At 40.8% G+C, this 18,921-nt stretch overlaps 4 protein-coding genes across 4 annotated transcripts; all 4 read left to right on the top strand.

The window, feature by feature from the left end:
- Positions 1-3,894: 3,894 nt before the first annotated feature.
- Positions 3,895-7,335, top strand: LOC115756498 (protein LNK3). The gene is made up of 6 exons (XM_030696310.2): positions 3,895-4,065; positions 4,795-5,156; positions 5,530-5,764; positions 5,873-5,998; positions 6,083-6,231; positions 6,673-7,335. Exons 2-6 carry the CDS (start codon positions 4,804-4,806, stop codon positions 6,875-6,877), a joined length of 1,068 nt encoding a protein of 355 aa, XP_030552170.1. The 5' UTR covers positions 3,895-4,065; positions 4,795-4,803; the 3' UTR covers positions 6,878-7,335.
- A 1,817-nt stretch (positions 7,336-9,152) lies between these two features.
- LOC115756500 (cytosolic sulfotransferase 15-like) lies at positions 9,153-10,600 on the top strand. Its single transcript, XM_030696311.2, has one exon. It carries the CDS (start codon positions 9,294-9,296, stop codon positions 10,317-10,319), a length of 1,026 nt encoding a protein of 341 aa, XP_030552171.1. The 5' UTR covers positions 9,153-9,293; the 3' UTR covers positions 10,320-10,600.
- Positions 10,601-14,084: 3,484 nt separating this feature from the next.
- LOC115733839 (cytosolic sulfotransferase 15-like) lies at positions 14,085-15,052 on the top strand. The gene has a single exon (XM_030664448.2). It carries the CDS (start codon positions 14,085-14,087, stop codon positions 15,036-15,038), a length of 954 nt encoding a protein of 317 aa, XP_030520308.2. The 3' UTR covers positions 15,039-15,052.
- Positions 15,053-16,841: 1,789 nt separating this feature from the next.
- LOC125316227 (cytosolic sulfotransferase 15-like) lies at positions 16,842-18,136 on the top strand. Its single transcript, XM_048283941.1, has 2 exons — positions 16,842-17,966; positions 18,006-18,136. Exon 1 carries the CDS (start codon positions 16,877-16,879, stop codon positions 17,855-17,857), a length of 981 nt encoding a protein of 326 aa, XP_048139898.1. The 5' UTR covers positions 16,842-16,876; the 3' UTR covers positions 17,858-17,966; positions 18,006-18,136.
- The last annotated feature ends 785 nt before the right edge of the window (positions 18,137-18,921 follow it).

Genomic DNA, 18,921 nt, shown 5'->3' on the forward strand with positions numbered 1-18,921 from the left:
TTTGAGTTTTTTGTGGTATTAACTTTAGAAATTGTTATGATGAGCTTTTTAGTCATTAAATGCAAGAATCAAATTAACTTGTACAGAATTGAGTTGAACCTCGATCCAATGAGTGAGTTTACACATATAGTATCTTATTTGGCCGCCGTGTCGATAATTGGTTTTGTAATGCAGTAGAAATGACAGCTGTGACAAGATATGGTTGTGATTGTATTATAAGGAATTGAATTTAGTACTGGTTTTTTTTTTGTCCAATATTTAGTGTTGTTTGAAATGATATAAAATGTCCGTCATGCATTAACTTCATAACCAATTTGTAATTCGTAGTATGATTTTTCCAATCTAAATCAAGTAGGTTTTGCATGGGAAGATTTGGCTTAGCATATTTTATTCAATACGGATAGAAAAAATAATATTTTTATTGAGAAAATAATGGAACAGAACCAAGTCATGTAGATAGGGGTCAAGCCCTTCTTCCTGCGTCAAAGATCTTACGATTTTCAGAAAAAATTGAGTGTTTCTTATTCCAATCTTTTTACGTAGTAGAATGGTAAAAGTATTTATCGATTTCCTTGACTTATACGATGATATATTAAGGCTCTGTTTGGCGGTGATTCTGATCATCCGTTTCTGTTCCCATAAACAAAAAGGATCAGAAACATGTTTGGTAATAAAAAAAAATGATTTTGATTCTGGTACCGAGAATACTTTTGAACCACTTTTCAGAAGCAAAAAAAAGATGATTCTGGTATTTTGGAATACTTTTGGGGATTACTTTTTTGCACGATATACCTATGACTTATCCCTCATATTTATAATTAAATTTTAATATAAAATGGTATTATTTTTAAAAAATTCCACGTGAATTTTCAACTTTACATAAATTAAAATAAATTAAAATTCAATTTTAAAAATTGCTAAAAACTAATTTTCTTAAATTAAAAATTTTATTTGAGGTAAATTTAAAAATTTAAGAAATGGGGGAAATAAACAAAATTATATTTAGATTTTTAATTTTATAATTTAAAATTAATTAAAAAAATTAAGATTGAAAAAAGCTAAAATTTTGAGAAAAAATTCTCGTCACCAGATTCTTCCCTCCCCTTTTAAAAAAAATTAGTTTTTTTTTGTAAAATTTTAAGCCTATATTTAAATTCAATTTATATTTATATTTAAAAAATAAAATTTTGGAAAATTTTTAAATCTAATTTTTTTTTATATTAAGGGACCTCTAATACGTATGTTTTTTTTTTTCGAGTTTTTATCTATTTTATTTTTTATTCTAATTAAGCTTGTATTTTTTTTTTATTTCCTATTATGTTTTTTCAACTTTTATCTTTTTTTTTTTTTTATTAAAGACTGGAGTCAACCCTCCACGTCACAAACTAAATCTCCATTTTTCGAGCCGCACAAAAAATTTGTCCGAGTCGGGTGAAAAAAAAATCAATGTAGTTGAGTTGCAAGTTTTGTAAGCTTGTACGATGTGTAATTACAAGAGTGCAAAACTATAGGCGGTTGCACAATGAGGAGCTTTCTTTCATTTTTTTTTTTTTGGGTAATCAATCTAAAAGTCACAAGAAATAATAACAAACAAATGATTTAGACAAATTTTGTAAATGTAATATGAATTACTTTTCAAATAATATAAACGATTGCATACTCATGACAAATCAACAAACGAATTGGGAACGGAAATTTTGTTGCTTTTTTTTTTTTGCTCCATACTCACTATTTGATTATTTTCCCTATTCTTTGCTATCAAATGTGATTTTATAATTATTTGATTTAAATGACAAATTGAGAACGAAAATTTTGTGCAGCTACCAAACGCGTTTCTGTTCCAGGAACAAAAATTTTAAACAATTACCAAACGCATTCTAATTCTCAAAAAATCATCCAGGGAATAGAATAAAAAAAATGATTTTGATCGGAATTAATTTTGGGAAACAGAATCACTGCCAAACAGAGCCTAAGAGCTAACTTGGCTAAAGGTATGGGTCACAATTATTACTAAGAACCCCGCACCTTTACTTGCATCATATTATTCAATATGTGTATAGAAATTTATAACATTCGAAATTATGCCATTTACAAAGAAATCCTTAGGTCCGTGATGGGGTCTCATTTTCTTTCCATCTCCGACAGCATATCCTTTTTTTTTTTTTTTGGGGGGAAAAAGAAAAAAAAAGTTTTTTAAAATAATTACGAATTTTTTAATTTTTTTTTTTTTTGTTTTTTTTTTTTTTTAGACATGCGTGAGGAATTTACAGATGACTTTGATTTGACACCAAAAAAAAATTGTTGAATATTGAGTGGGGCCACATTCACGTGAAAACCTCGCCCTTCGTTAGTTCGTAGGAGCTCCACGGACGACATAGATGAGTGAAATATTCTGCTTCCGCGATCTTCTTCTTCTTCACCTTTTGCCCTTCTATAATCTTAACGTTGGGAATGAAAAGTGCAGCAGGGTTTTACTTTGAATGGTGGAGACAGACCCCTTGAGGCATAGGCAAAATAAGGGATAATGATACAAATGATTCTTGAATTTTTCATTTGCTCAACGTGATCCGTGAATTTTTTATTTGTTCAATGTGGTACTTGAACTTTCGGTTTGAAGGTCTTTGAAGATCTTCAAAGTAAAAGTTCATGGACCATATTCATATAATTCGGGGACTACATTGAATATGTATCGAAAGTTCAGGGATTACATTAAACTAATCAAAAGTTCAGGATCAAATTGCACATTAAGTTAAAGTTCATATACTACATTGAACAAAATGAAAAGTTCGGGGATAGCATTAGTTTAGTTGGTTTGTTCAAAGACATTTTCGCATGGCCTCTGTCCGGACTCGGGTGCCTGGCAAGTGATACTACGGTGTGGACGATCATTGAGCAGATCTCCAGCATTGTAAGCAACGTCTTTTGAGTTTCGGAAGCCAATCTCAATCTCATGATCATGGATGCGGACTTGCCTCTCGGTCCGCATCCTTAAGCGCAGCTCTGATGCCGCAGACCAACCATGGAGTACCTCGCACTTGAAGAGAAAGGGATCAGCAATGCGCAGATGAATCCACAATGTAAGTCAGGTACAACAGAGAGAGAAAGGAAGTAAATGATTCTGGTGAATGAAAAAGAGGCGGGACGGGATCAATGGCAGAAAGGCCAATTTGCTAAGGAGGGAGAGAGAGCCGTGAAAAATGGTATTGGGCCTCCACAAGTCCAAAGCCCAACATATACCAGCACTGACTTTTCCTCCCTTGACAGGCCGAATCCGCGCACGCCACGTGCAAGCAAGGGCTCTCGGTGGTCCGCCACGTGTCGCCCTCTCGAAACCTGGAATGATGGATTGAGCGCCACGTGTCGCTCTATGAGTCCCGAGCAGGAGGCGCCGTGTCTGGGGATTTTGATTGCCTTTGGGATTTTCGCGTGCACTTCACCTCCTCACAGGAACCGCAGAACCTCCCTCGGTGGGCCCCAGGTTCCTCCCCCCGGCATGAGGGTGGGACCCGCCGCCCCGCCAATCAGATGGCAGTTTTAGATGGAGTCCTCTCAGCCACGAGTCTCCACCATTGCTTCTCCGCCGTGCAAATTCGAGATATTCTTTTATAATTTTGACTTTTCTGTATTTATCTGAAACACAAAAGCTGGAAATATAAAGGCTCCCTCCCCACTTACCTTCTCATCAAATAAGACTTATTCATTTAAATATTTTTCTCATAGAATAAATCCAATCTATTTACGTAGCCACAAGTTCGTCGAATATATATTATATAGAACGCACACCATATTTTATTAAAATTAATTATCTGAAATATCTCACAAATTCGAAAGTTAAAATATAAAAAAAAGAAAAGAGAGAGGAAATTATAAAGTGCGGAAGCTAAATACTACAAGTAGCCGCCACCCTCCTCTGCTTCTCCTCCTCAGCTGAAACAGAGAGAAAAGCAGAGTTTTCATTAGCAGATCTCAATCTTCCATCGCCTTCCGTTCTCCGTCTGGCTCGATTAAGCTCTTCCTAGTTGAGTAACCGAGTGTCTTGCTGCTCTCTGTTCCTCCTTTGACAAGGTAGGCTTTGGTTTCCTCTGTTGTTGTTGTTGTTGTGTTTTTTCCATTGTTGAACGAGCAGCTAAGGTCGTGTTATTTGTGATTGTGCCGATTGTTTGTGCGCGCCTCTGACCTCCTGGTTGTTTCAAGGAGGGAGAAATTTAGTGGAGAACATCGACCTGAGCCTTTTTTAGGGTTGTTTTAGATTAATTATGAGGGTTTGTGGGGAACCGGTTTTGTGGAGATCCTGGCAAAAGCAACTTCGTTCTGATCCTAGGAGTACCCACCATTCTCATGCTTATCGCTTTCCTTAGATTGTCGTGTTTGATATTCGTTGTTGAATCTGCGTGGAGTTTTTGTTCTGCGGTGAGGATCGGTTGTTTCTGTCATTCACTATTTCAAGAAACATCTTTAGCTTGATGGTTGCGTGGTTGGAACCACGGTGATGATGGATGGTGGAAGGAGAAAATAAAAAGTCAGTAGTTGCAGTTGCACATGATCGATACGCCACTCTTCAATTTCGATATAGTGAAAATGCGAAAACTTTAGGCACATGACAGGTTTGAAATAGCTCGTTTTTGTTTCCATGTTTTCGTCAAGTGAGCTGTGTGACTGGCATCAACTAGTAATTGTTTTGGTGAGAGGATGAATAGTTGCTTGCATCCTGTTTTCTTGTTTGCGGTAGTTAAACATGTGTATCGAATTTAGAGACCTTTTGAATCATGAACTTCACTTTGCAATTTCGTCCAGATAAAACTGATGGACCGGAATTATGGGAACGGCACCGATGTTCTTGTTGTCCCCAAGGATCAAGAATTCTCAGATCGGCTCCCATCACCAAACAGTTGGCATCATTGGGGAATATATAGCCGCCCAGCTTTTGGGTCACCAAACAAATTCCTCATCGCTGATGAGGAAGAAAGCCAATTGAATATTATGAGTTGCAGCGAAGTGGAGACGCAACTTTCGCCTCGCAGTCGGCACCATTCTAGCGCGTCCAGCACATGTGAGGGCTTGTCTAGCGGGGAGTTTCATCGGAACTTTCGCTCAGTCGACATGCCAGATTGCCAGCTTGACTTAGCCAGAGCAGATCAGATGGACGACATTTTCTTGTACAAGCACTACTTATGGGATTAAGATACTTGATTTGATGCACGTAGGAAACCATGTAGCTCTTTAAGTTCTGCCTGGTCTGGTCAATTGCTGTTGATTTTATCCATCTATAGAACTTAGAGCGAGCATAGTGCGCTAGCTATGTAGAAACACCAGACAGTAACTGTACTTTGGTTGACACCAGAATAGACTTTGATAGACAGATAAATAGCTGATACAAAATTATGAAATCAAAATTGGAACCTTCTTGTGTAAATTTCTGTTGACATGTAGAGCATATGGCATCTAAAATTACTTAAATCACTTTATAGGTGATTTTGCTTATGCGGGCTCCGAATAGCGTCTCCTGATGCTATTGATTCTTTTATGCAGAAACTCCTTACTGGTAGATTCGCCAGGGAATGAAACTCTTGACAGAGCATATTGCTGGTGTCCTTCATGCAACCATGGCATGTTAACTGCTGATGATTCGCGCTTAAAGGTGATGGATTCTCAGAGTATCTCAAGGAACAGTTCCCCTTCAACATCTTTCGAAATTGATCAAGGAGTTACCATGCCACAGTTTAACTCGTGCGACATGGATGATGACAATTTTCAACCAGCAAAGGTGAGATTGTCCACATTTTATCAGTTGGAAGGTATGGCAAAGGCCAGGACTTGCAGTTCTTGCTTCTGAACTTCTAAGGTTAATAAATTGCAATCTATTTTTTGGAAGGCTCTGGCTCAGCTGGTGAAAATTTCGTGCCCTTCTGAACAATGTGAAGCGTATCAACCTATGGTTGAGGAAACAATGTCAACTGAAGAATATGTTTTGTGGGAGCTTGAAACGGTGATGGCACAGGTGCATATTCCAAAGCTAAAAAATTTCAATTGTGTGGTCTGTCTGTATAATAGTCTATTGATCTTATGATATAAATATGGACAGTTAAGTGAGAAAATGAGGATATGCTTTCGTGATGCTCTGTATCGCCTTGCCGATAATTCGAAGCAGCACCCTGTTGAAGCCGAGAGTCACAGCGGAAACTCCACCCCAGAAAGCTCACCACTGTGGACACTCGGTGCTACAAGGAAAAGGTATTCTTTTTCTGTTGAATGCTTTTACGCGAGTTGTTGTCTTTCTTTTAGAAGGAGACTATTTCTTCCTCTTGCTACTGAGGTAGGTAGGTGAATCCGATCAACACAGATCTGTGACCGGAAAAGCCTCCAAGGATATGTGAATATCCCGATCTTACAAACTGAGTGAGATTGTGGAAGGCATGGTTTGTTTGGAGTTTTGAGTTTGTCTTTTTCCCATTGTGACATAAGACCTGACTTAGTTCGTGTGACTTTAATAGGACCAGTACTTCTTAAAGTGCTGATTGCCATTATAATTAGCTTAGAGTAGGATGATATTCAATATCTCGACTTTTCAACGTCCCCTGTTATGTGGGAATTTTTGTCAAGACAAAATGATGGCACTCTTGTGGTGATATTCCATGCGGCAGTAATTTCTAACCAGGACTCCGATTATTATAGGTCGAGGAATGTCGCAAAGGAATCAGAGACGAATGTCATTGACCGAGCCATTGCTAATATAATGTTCAACAAGATGGACTTCAATCTACAAGATTCTACTGCCATAGGATCAGACAGTTTCGAGCATGACATCGTTGGAGATTGTGATCCTTACACCACGAAATGGTCGAATGATTTCGAGGTTCCAGTCTTCGGAAAGATGTAACCGTTCAAGGAGCGGTAGACTGGCCTGAACTCTTCTCGGATGCTGCAAATCACCTGGTGAATTCGTGTATGCCAGATATGACATTGGTTTATTCACAATTTCAGTGATGGCAAAGAGACAGGGACTGGTCCGCAAAGGCACGTAGCTTTTTGCATTTTCGAACTGTATATATCGCGGCATAATAAACTACAAGTCTTGCTACAGGCTTTCTAGGACTAGCAAGTATGTTTCCAGACGAGACAAGTTCATGTAGAAATTTCAGGATGTCTTTTTCTGTTGGTTGTAGAGTAGATCTCAGACTGAATGAGCAGTCTCTGATGAATAGGGACGGTTTTTTTCCCTCTTCTAAGGACGGGTTTGCCCCTCGCCTGTAGTTATTTTATTTTTTCCTAGTGTCTGTAAGTAAGGTTTCTGCTTGGCCTTTTGGACATCTGCTTATATCGAGCCTTCCTAAAACTGGGATCGTTTCTCGGCTCATAAGATGATAACCTCAGAAAGTGGAGTATGTTCCCGCATCGACGAGATGCTACAATCGTCAGAAGAAATGACAAAGAAGCAGTAATAAATCTGTTGGAATTAGGGCGAGGGAAACTTCCTTAGAATGCAAACGATGTTGTGCCAAGGGGAAAATGTCATGGATAGACGTCGGTCCGGCAAGATGTTTGGTGCGTTCTTGTCGATCGTGTCGAGCCATTGGAAGGGGCTTGTGATTGTTGTGCTTGAAACATAGACAATGCTGGTTCTTTTCTGGAAACAAATACGAAGTGCGTAGTCGACTTTTCTACTCTCCTGATGGGAAAAGAACCCTATCGAGCCTTTTTTTTTTTCCGGTGTGGTTAGACACTGGCAAGATCATGGGACCATGAGATTTTATGAAGCATTCAATGTCATAAAGTGGGAGTTCGTGGTCGCACATGTTCATAAGTGAAAGAAATGAGACGGGTCTGTTTTTGGTTCTGTCCCAATGGGAGCTACTGATATCTGCCGTTCCTCTAAAAGTCAACTCATTTGTTTGGTAAGCAGAATCCGCAAGAATATGCAAACCCAACTGCTATTCAACCTTAACTCATGATCTTCACGACCAAAACAATAGCAAGTTAAAAAGAAAAATACCCAACTTCTCTCAAATTTATTAAAAAAAGAAAGAATGCCATACTGTGTACTCAGTTAATACGTGTGAACCAATAATTGGTCCTGCCACTTACATTTGTTAATACAGCAAATTTCTACTGAACGCTGCAGAAAAATCGGCCATCACTGAGTTAGTAACGTCCTTGATGATCCTAAAAATCTTGATAGTGTTGATGAAAGAAGGAACTGATCCAAACACCTCGTAGATAACAAATTCGGAAGTGTCATAGTTGTGGATGATGACACGTGACTCGGACGATGATCCCCAATCACTTGGCCAAACTGGAATTACGATGATCTTTGTTTGCTCCTGCAAGAGCGAGCATAATGCACGTGAGTATCATCGGCCGACTCCAACGCGTTCATCACCTCTCGGCGTTCGCGGTGCATATCTCGGTGCAGAATTCAATTTCCAGTGAGATGGTCTTCCTTTTTGGCGCCTCTTTCTCTTACCTGGATCCCCTTCTTTTAGCGGACATATGATGCAACTTCCTATGCTTGCGTTGTGTCTTGTCGAGTTTGACATCAACTTCTTGCCTATGCTTTCACCCCCTGGTAGACCAGACCATACAATTTGCACGTTAAAAGATCTTTAAAGAGGCGAGTACGGACAAAAACTGCCTTAGTGCAGTCCATTCACGTGACAAAGCATCTTCTTTCCATGCCATTTTGTCTCGTTTGCGGGGAAGAAAAGTCACATTAGGGCAAAAGGGGACACGGACTGATGAGTGAAAAGGCGCTTGGCATCTCTGCCGTCCAGTGCTGCATCAGCAGTCGCAACAAATTACAAACTGTTCCTGAATGATCTTTGGCGCGAAATTTTGCCACAAGCGTACAGCTAAAAATGATTTAACTACAGCAACCCAAGTTCTAAACATGTTATGGTATCGATAATGCCTGCTTAAAAAAGATCTCTTACTCGATGTCGACGACAGAAAAGCCTTTCTCAAGATTAAGGTGCACTTCATTTGACATGTCATTGAAAATTCTGATAAAAATAGTAAAAGTTGGACCGTGCTTTCGAGCCATTTGTTATATATCGCGTTTCGAGGACGTCTTGCAAAATTAAAATTCTGTGTGTAGTATCTTGAGGCGAAACCTTGACAAATGCGGATAGGGCATGATCCACGTGGAGACGAGAGAGAGAGAGAGAGAGAGAGAGATCATGGTACTGTTTGGTGTGAAGTTCAGCAGTGGCATAACAGAGGGAACCGTCTCTACATAACTAGAGGCCAATTCCACCATTTCTGCATGCCATCCACAACCACTACCACAACCAACAGAAATGGCTATCACACAGTCCCCAAAGAAGCAATCAACAGCTGAGGGAGCAGAAGACGATCAAGATCTGAGCAATGAGTGCAAGGAGTTGATTCTCTCTCTCCCCAAAGAGAAGGGTTGGAGAACAAGGCATATCTATCTCTTCCAAGGGTTTTGGTGCCAACCCAAGGAAATCCAATCCGTATTGTCATTCCAAAGGCATTTCCAAGCCCAGGACAGCGACATAGTCCTCTCCACCATCCCGAAATCGGGCACCACCTGGTTGAAAGCGCTCGCGTTCGCCATTGCGAACCGCGACAAGCACCCGATCTCGCAGAAGAAGAGCCATCCTTTGCTCACTTCAAATCCACATGACCTTGTGCCTTTTTTTGAGTACAAGGTCTATGCAAGTAATGACCTCCCTGATCTCTCAAAATTCCCTCAGCCGAGAATCTTCGGTACCCACATCCCGTTTCCGGCATTGGCTGAGCCCGTAAAGAGCTCCCAATGCAAGATTGTTTACATTTGCAGGAACCCTTTCGACACTTTTGTTTCTTCCTGGATCTACCTCAACAAAGTGAAGCCGGACTCGCTGCCCGTGCTCCAGCTGGAAGAAGCCTTCGAGATGTACTGCAACGGCGCCATGGGCTACGGCCCCTTCTGGAACCACATGTTGGGGTACTGGAATGAGAGTTTAAAGAGGCCCGACAAGGTCATGTTCTTGAAGTACGAAGAGATGAAGGCAGACATCGTGTCGCACTTGAAGAAGTTGGCCATCTTTCTTGGGTATCCGTTTTCAGTCCAGGAAGAGAAGGATGGCGTGGTTGAAGATTTAGCTGAGCTGTGTAGCTTTGAGAAGATGAAGGAGCTTGAAGTGAACAAATCTGGGAAATCCATCATGAACTTTGAGAACAAGAACTTGTTCAGGAAGGCTGAGATTGGAGACTGGGTCAATTACTTGTCCCCACCGATGGCGGAGAGGTTGTCAAAGGTCCTGGAGGAGAAGCTGAGCGGTTCTGGCCTAACTTTCAAGGCGGCAAAGAGGGCATGAATCGAACCGGTCATCTCACAAATCAGTTTGTGCTTGTATTTTCTTTTTATTTAGTCAAGGTGGATTGCCTTCTTGTCATGGCAAGAGAAGAAGATATATCAAGATGATGCAGACAATCAGCCAATGGCGCTGAAAGCGCGAATTTGATATGCTAGGTCTCCTAGTTTCTTCTCCTCCGCCACCTACTGGATTTACCAGTTGAGTCTTCCAGGTGTTAATGTTAAGGGTATCACGTTATGATAATTTATTCTTGGGTCTTATATTAAAAATGAGCAGCATTCATAGGTATCATTGTTTAAATAGCCTGATTAGGAAGTTAATGTCTTGATATAGTTAGATTTGGTTTCAAGATCTCTCCCTCATGCGCACAGTTACATTGCATGGCTCCTGTGAATCATGTGATACACCGGTACGGCATGTCTATCAAGTAAATAAGTAAATACTCAGCTTAACGTAGATGTCTAGGGCCTAGGCCACTGATTCAGGAGTTAAAAACTAAAATCATGAATCACATGGATCCGCCTTTGTCTCCTTAATAGGATTAGAATTACCGACTGGGGAATAATTCATGCCTAGCTTTCTCCACTATACATCTGCATGTCCATGTTAATCCTAGGAAACCAGATGATCTATTGCAGCTTCCTTATGGAAACAGAACTGCTTTCCACATTATCTTCTACTTGCAGAAAGAGTTCTTCGAAGCATCGACATAATGAGATACAAGGGTAGCTTTCTTGCACTTACTCGATAGCACATACTGCGCTGGCTAGATGCTATTAGAATTTGCAATTATCCCGCACAATTTGAGCCGACCCATATCAGTAGCAATCACTTCAAATTGGCTGTGTGGAACCAAAGAGAAAAGGCGAGTTTGGTGTCTGTTGCGTGGCCTAAACTGGATAGTTAGTCGCTTCGTCTGTCATCATCAATATGAAGAGCTATGTGAGTATGACCTTCAAGGAAGGTGGTTTCAAGATGCTGGACCTTTCCAATGTATGACGTCCAGCGGCACGGAGGATGACCATAGAACATGATCCACTTGTGGTTTAAGCATGGTAAGAATCCAGTGTTGCCCTTTAGGGAAAATTACAAAATAGCGCATACAGGTGAAGGGATTGTCGTTTCAGCAAAGGGGTTTGGATCTGCAGCTGATTTGCACTAGGAATTCTGTGCATAAAGTACGAAACGCACGCTCGGCGGCGCACGTATAGCGAAAGAACGCCGATTTGTACAGGTATTACCCCACGGTCGACGACGATGTGGCAAGCAAAACAGATCACATCGCCAAAAGAATACGAAGATTCGTTTCATGTTGAGTGGGGTAATATGTTGGGTCTCATTATTTCTCTTCCCTTTTCGATCCCCATTATTCTTCGAAATTTGACCAACTTGGTCTGTATGGAATCTGTGTGTTAGAAATATGTCTCGAGTTTGAGCCTGAAGTGAAAATTTGAATTTCGAAATAATTATATCTTGATCGTGAAAGTTATCTTAACAGATTTTATTTTGAAGATGCGATCAAGATTGGATAAAGCTTGGTTCGAACCCATGATAATTATTCTCCGTTCGGTAATATCCCAAGTTGGAAAATAAAAGATATTTCAGAGGATATCCTGCGAAGCTAAATTGTGAATATTTCGAATCGAATATTTGTGGACGACATCCGTGGAAATTTTTTTTTGTGGATATAAAATCTGTGTGCAAGATTTGTAGGGGTCTGCCGTGGAGATATATTCCGTGTTCGGTAGTCGAAGATTTCCTACATTGTTAATTAAGGAAAGGAAATTAAAAAAGAAGAAGAGATAAGGTCAACAGATAACAACAAAAGACGAAGCGATGAGCTTTTCTTCATGGACGGGTCAAGTCGAATATATTGAATATATATTCTGTTGTGGCAGCATACTTTTTGGGGTGGGGCTTTCTTGCATGAGTTTTGCAATTAGCGCCGTTTGTTGATCCAAACGAAGAGGGACTTTTTGAAGCGCCGTTTGTCGAGTGCTTGCTCGTGGGGTTTATCCCGCGGAATTACATCAAGAATTCAAGTAAGCCGATTAAATCTTGAGGTTAGATTTATGTTAATTCTTTTGCGATATTGAGAGATTGTTTCACTAGGAATTGGAGGCTAAACATTGTGTGCGTTCTTGAATGTAATTGGGGTTGAGAAACACCGAGAGTGTTTGAGTTACTCGAATTTGGTCTGTAATCTCCGTGCATTGCTCGTTCTATAGTGAAATTCGCTGCTGCTCTCTCCGTGGACGTAGGTCTCTATGACCGAACCACGTACATTTGGTGTTTAATTTATTTTTCTTGTTCTGTCTATTTTATTGTTCGATCGCTTGGTTCCGCGCAACACTGTGGCTCCCAGTACAAATGCATAAAAATGATCTTGCAAGTGGAGCAATCTCTGATACCAGAGAACCAACCATCAGGTTTTTACTTTTTACTGCTAGGAAGCTCGGTCATACTTACCTGTTTGTGGCTGCACCTCTCAGTTATTATGTTTGCCTTCTTCTGGGGACCAGTTGCCCACCTGGCATTCTTGGATCTAACCTACATTCACTGATTTATCAATTACAACTGACCGTGACTCTCGAGGTTGCTAGAAAGGTTGGTGGCTTGGCTATCATATATAGATGGTTGTTTTTTTTTTTTTTTTTTTTTTTGTGCAGGCTTTGGTTGCCAGGATGTACGAAGCCAGGTTGGCCAAGATCAATTCCTTTTAAGAGCCTTTAATGTGGACCTCTTGAAATAGGCCTAAAGGCGCTCCAATCTGATCCTTTGCCACTATTTCTTGATGAACGGTCAAAACTCTCATGGTTTTTGGAGGAAGGGGTCTAGACTTGGGATAGATTTGTAATATGAGTTCAAAAGCTGAGTATGTGTTTTGGTAACCTAAAGAGGTGGGGACATAATTGAAAGGGAAACGATAGGCTGACAGGGTCACATGGTTATGACCGAGCTATGCTTGCCATACAGATTTTTCTCAATTTCTCTCTTTTTTTTTTTTTATTTGCCAGCAACAAACTTGTGGCAAGAGCATTAATTGAAAATAAAAAAATGTTGAGTGTTTTTCTTTTTCGCTAGATGTTAAATAAGGAGCCGCGGATATAAATAGGGATGAATAGTCCTTGATTTCGTACAGGTTTCATCTGGAACCTGAAACATGCCCATCGGAGGAAGTTCCTCATTTTTTGGAACTTAAAACCTACCTTACATACTCTGGAATCCGGAATCTACCTTGTCACAGATTTAAGGTCCTACTCGGGTTTTACCTATATTGTTAATGGATCGATTGTAGTGAATCATCATCACCTTTAATGATCATCATTTCTTGCTAAAATCCACTGACCACAATTGATATTTAAACACAAATATAAATATGAAACATTAATAAAGTAAAAATCTCAGTCATAAATATCGCCTGAAATATAAGATCAGACTAGTGGTTTCTGATTACACACTCATCATCGAAAGCTATGGAATATTGTACGATCCTGCGAAGACATATATATACACACACACACACGAAAACTTGTTCCAAGTTCTGGGTTCTAGGTTTCAGGTTCCACCTATCTGGAATTTGGAACTTACCTATCATAATAAGTTTCCTAATTTTTTGAATCTGCAACCTACCCTGGAATCCCAAACTGGAGCAGTTTCCCACCAGTTCCATTCCAAGTTCTACCTTGAGAACACGCTCAACCCCTAGATATAAAGGAGCGAAGTTTCCACGTTCTTTCTTTCTCAACCCTCAACGTTACCACCATGGAACACCACCCGGAGGAAATCGATGAAGTAATTGCTTCACTTCCTAAAGAGAGGGGGTTCCTGGCTCCTAATCTATGCCTTTACCAAAACTTTTGGCTCCCAGTGACCGTCCTTCCAAATGTCATCACATTCCAGAGGCACTTCAGAGCCAAAGACAATGACATTGTCCTAGCCTCTCAGCCCAAAGCTGGAACCACTCTAAAAGCCCTGGTGTTCTCGATCGTAAACCGCCGCTACTTCGATATCTCGAACACGCCCTTGCTCACCTCCAATCCCCATGAACTCGTCCCTTTCTTGGAGTTCACCTTGTATGCGAATAACACCAAACCCAATCTCGAGGACTTCCCGGAACCAAGGATCTTCTCTACACACTTTCCTTACTCATGCTTGCCTGAATCCGTGAAGCGATCGAATTGCCGGATTGTCTACATTTGTCGTAACCCATTAGATACTGTGGTTTCCTCGTGGCACTTTTTCAAGTCTCCGGTGCGGTCGGAGAATCAACCGGAGAGGTCAATGGAAGAGCATTTCGAGACCTTTTGCGAAGGCAAAACAGGGTTCGGACCCTTTTGGGATCACACGGTGGGGTACTGGAAAGAGAGCTTAGAGGAGCCGCACAAGGTGTTGTTTTTGAAGTGCGAGGACTTGACGGAAAATGTCGTAGCACAGGTGAAGAAGGTGGCCGAGTTCGAGGGGCTTCCATTCTCTATGGGGGAAGAGGAGGCAGGTGTGATTCAAGGAATAGCTGAAACGTGTAGCTTGAGGAAGTTGAAGGACCTGGAGGTGAACAAGTCCGGCAAATTCATGCCCAACTTCGAGAACAGAAGCTACTTTAGGAAAGGAGAGGTGGGTGACTGGGCTAACAGTCTCAGTCCTCCCATGGTGGCGCGTCTCCATAGCATCATGGAAGAGAAGATGAGCCCGTTCGGGTTGGAGTTCAAAACGCGCTAGTCCTCCTTCCCATATTCATTTTTCCACTTCAGTTAGTTTTTGGTACTGAGAATATCGGCCGTACGTTTCTTCTGATTCTGAACTCAATCTTTCTTTACCTTGAATCTCCCCACAAATACTATAGCGTGTGGAAAAGATTCAATGAGCAATTGCAGCGGGAGGGAGACCTCGATTTTTCTGTTGCAGGACGACTAAACGATGACCACAATGAGATGCGGACAAGATATAAGGAAAGCAAGCTTTGTCCGTCTCTCTTGCATTGAACCTAAGGAAGATCAGTTTACTCCAACATCTCCGTTACAACAAGCTCTATATATCAATTTATCTAACCAAGAGCAGGAGCAAACGATAATCAAGCTTTTGGTATGCCAACTTTTTCCTTTTTTACCTAATATGGTGATCCATCAAGCACGGAATATAAATTTTGAAATTTATCGATTAGAAAAAGAGACAAGCTCTCCGCTTATTTCGCAAAAAAAAATATGACATTTTTGGAAGTTATTTACCGGAAACTCATTTTCCAAGAAAATGATAATATTTTTCAGGCCTAATAGTTTAGGTACCATATTGAACAAATTAAAAGTTAAGGATGACATTGCATATTGAAATTAAAGTTCATAGGCCATATTAAATAAATTAATAATTCATAAACCACATCGCATACTATATCAAAATTCAGAAATCATTTGTGTCATTATCCCCACATGAGAGAGAAAGGGAGAGAGAGCTGCGAAAGAGTCGAGCAGGTGCTAGGCAGGAAGGGACCAATGTCGAGCGATCATGGGCTCCACGACGAGCCTGCCCAACCTAATCCAACCGAGACAAATGGGCCCGAATAGCAGTTTGGGCCAAGCCCGAGTTGCCTGATCCAGGCCCACCCAGTCCGAGTAAATGGTAAGTTGGCTATTTTCTTGATGAGGCCTCAAATATGAGTAGCTCACTTAGCTCTACAATGTATGACTATGCTCGCTTTCGATATGGACCCACCCGTGGAACGTGCCCACGTTTTATGCACTTGTAACATTTGATTGGGGTCTTGAGACTTGTGTACTCCTCCCACAAATGTATGAAAGTTCAATGCCAACTGGCCGTCCAATCATTCTGGCTTAGTCACTGGTTAGCTTTCTGAACATGTGATGTGTAGAACGCGGACCCCGGAAACGCCACAGTTCCAATCTTGGCGACATCCAGATCCACGTAAAAATCAACCGAGTCGTCGCAATCGAAGACAATCGTCCCACTTCCAACCGACAATCGTACGTCTGTCTGCTTTTTCATTTTGTGGCCTGAAATCTCCGTCGCAAGCAACAAGGACGAATAGGAATCTGAGAAGAAGACATTATTGCTAAGATATATATTTAGAGCAAGATGCCGATTTATCACATGGGTTAATGCTAAAATCACTTAATCCCCAAAGATTTTGTTAAAGAATGACTGTTCACGAGACAGCCTTCGATCGACACTAACAGTAGAGTAAATAATAATCTTGTTCGTAAGTTGTAATAGTTAACCGACAGAAACAGTAAGGTAGATAAGCAATTTGTGATTCTGTAGCAAAAAAAAAAAACAGTCCACTTGGAAATTTTTTAACATAATTGGTTATCTTAGAGACAATTGGCTGGACCAATAAATTACCAATCATTTTTCTTATGAACAATATTTTAATTTTACTACCGGTTATTCAAATTTACCACGGAGGGAACAAATTTCCATTAGGGGTCTGGGATCATTCTTCACGTGTATAAAGCGGTGACCAAAAAAGAAACTAACGCTCACTATCCACAAAAAGATCAGCACTTCACGTTCATCTCCTTGTTTCGATTCTTACTCGAACATCCATGGCACACCAGCAACTTTCTTCACTGTCCGACGTCGCAAGTAGTAAAGAGCATGACCAGGAGGATGCCATTGATGAACTAATTGCTTCACTTCCCATAAGCAAAGGCTTGGTTCGTCCTGTCCGTAGCCTTTATCAAAACTTCTGGTGCCCGACCTACCTGCTTCCGAACGTGATCGCGTTCCAGCGGCACTTCGAAGCCAAAGACAAGGACATTCTCCTGGTCTCTCATCCCAAATCAGGGACCACCTGGCTAAAGGCCCTAGTTTTCTCTGTCATCAACCGCTCCCGCTTCGACATCTCCAACACGCCCTTGCTCACTTCAAACCCCCATGAAGTAGTCCGTTTCATCGGGCATAGGTTGTTGCCTGGCCTCGACGGTATGGTCGAGTCGAGGCTCTTGGCGACGCACATCCCTTACCCAGCCTTGCCTGAGAGCATCCGGCGGTCGGACTGCCCGATCATTTACATCTGCCGGAACCCGCTGGACATCGTGGTTTCCTCTTGGCACTTCCACCGCCAGGTGGCACGGTCGGAGTGGTCCTTGGAGGAGCATTTCGAGACCTTTTGCCAAGGGGAAATCATGTTCGGGCCCTTTTGGGATCACATCACGGGGTACTGGAAGGAGAGCTTGGAGAGGCCACGGAAGGTGTTGTTCCTCAAGTACGAGGACTTGAAGGAGGATATAGTAGGACAGTTGAAGAAGGTGGCTGGGTTTGTGGGGCTTCCCTTCACTGAGGAGGAAGAGGAGGGCGGCGTGATTGAAGAGATAGCCAAAATGTGTAGCTTGAAGACCCTCAAGGGCCTGGAGGTCAACAAATCCGGCAAATTACTGAACACAATCACGGAGAAGAGAAGCTTTTTCAGGAAAGGGGAGGTGGGTGATTGGGTTAACCATCTCACTCCTTCCATGGTGGATCGCCTCAACAACATCATGCAAGAGAAAATTAGCCCATTAGGGTTACGCTTCAAAACACGCTGAGTGTTAATCACTTCCGCTTTCTCTATGCATGTCAGTAGAAATAAGCGAAGTCAATAATGGATAGATCTGCAATCCTCCTTCCTCGTTGGTCTAGTACAGAGATCTCAATAATCATTGACTTCTCTGTCGCTAGAGACCAAACAAGTATTTGATGTTGATCAGCTGTAAGGAAAGGAAAAAGAGAGAGGATGTTTGGAGTTCGAAATCACAATCTGCTCTATAGTTCACAATCGCCTCTCATGTTCTATTTGTTTTTCCAATAGGATTGTTCTTTGAGAACTGCATAGGAATTTTGAAATCAGGGGATGAGAAAGAGAAAAACAGGGAGGAAAAAAAAATTATACTAAAACTGTCTTACTTGTCACTATGATGCCAATGGTTCACATACAGATTGGGAAATTAAAATGAAGTAAAGAATCAAGAGTTTCGACTAGATAACCACTTCATACTTCATCGGCACTAAGCCTCTATTTGTTTCGCTGAAAATAAATGATTTCGATAATATTTTGCTAATAATATCACTCGTATTGCTTGAAGTAATTAGTCAATAAAAAATATATATTAACTATTAATAAGAATATATCTCTAAAAATTTTCGTAGACAATGAAAATATTTTTCGTTAGTTCATTTTTATAAGTGATATGAGCCACCATTTTTAGTATAATCGATTACCATACTGAAAAAAAAAATATATCGCAAAACCTTATTCATTTTTTTCCGGCCTTAACTTTTGAGTAGGCTACTCACTAAATGTGAAATGCACATAGACTTTGTCCCCGATTTGGTTCATGATGGACATAAAACGATTATGATCCAACCGAATGTCACAAAATCATGGAAGGGAACCTATTTACTAATTATTCGATTTCTTGCAAATTTCCTAATCTAACGTGGGTGTCCTACTTTGATTACATGTGAGACGTGGACTTACTTTGATATACAAAATGATCAGAAATTATGGGGGTTTCAATCCCATCCTATTGTAAATTACAAATCTGTTAATCATGAGAAACCAAACCGAAATATGGATATATGCCAATTTTGACTAAACCTTGCTTATGAA

Source organism: Rhodamnia argentea, chromosome 8, assembly GCF_020921035.1.
Source record: "Rhodamnia argentea isolate NSW1041297 chromosome 8, ASM2092103v1, whole genome shotgun sequence".
Lineage (NCBI taxonomy): Eukaryota > Viridiplantae > Streptophyta > Magnoliopsida > Myrtales > Myrtaceae > Rhodamnia > Rhodamnia argentea.

Coding starts and splice junctions, on each gene's coding strand:
- LOC115756498 (XM_030696310.2), top strand. CDS start 4,804: ATGGACCGGAATTATGGGAACGGCACCGATGTTCTTGTTGTCCCCAAG. Junction 5,999..6,082: donor TTGAAACGGTGATGGCACAG/GTGCATATTCCA, acceptor AAATATGGACAG/TTAAGTGAGAAAATGAGGAT. Junction 6,232..6,672: donor CTCGGTGCTACAAGGAAAAG/GTATTCTTTTTC, acceptor CGATTATTATAG/GTCGAGGAATGTCGCAAAGG.
- LOC115756500 (XM_030696311.2), top strand. CDS start 9,294: ATGGCTATCACACAGTCCCCAAAGAAGCAATCAACAGCTGAGGGAGCA.
- LOC115733839 (XM_030664448.2), top strand. CDS start 14,085: ATGGAACACCACCCGGAGGAAATCGATGAAGTAATTGCTTCACTTCCT.
- LOC125316227 (XM_048283941.1), top strand. CDS start 16,877: ATGGCACACCAGCAACTTTCTTCACTGTCCGACGTCGCAAGTAGTAAA.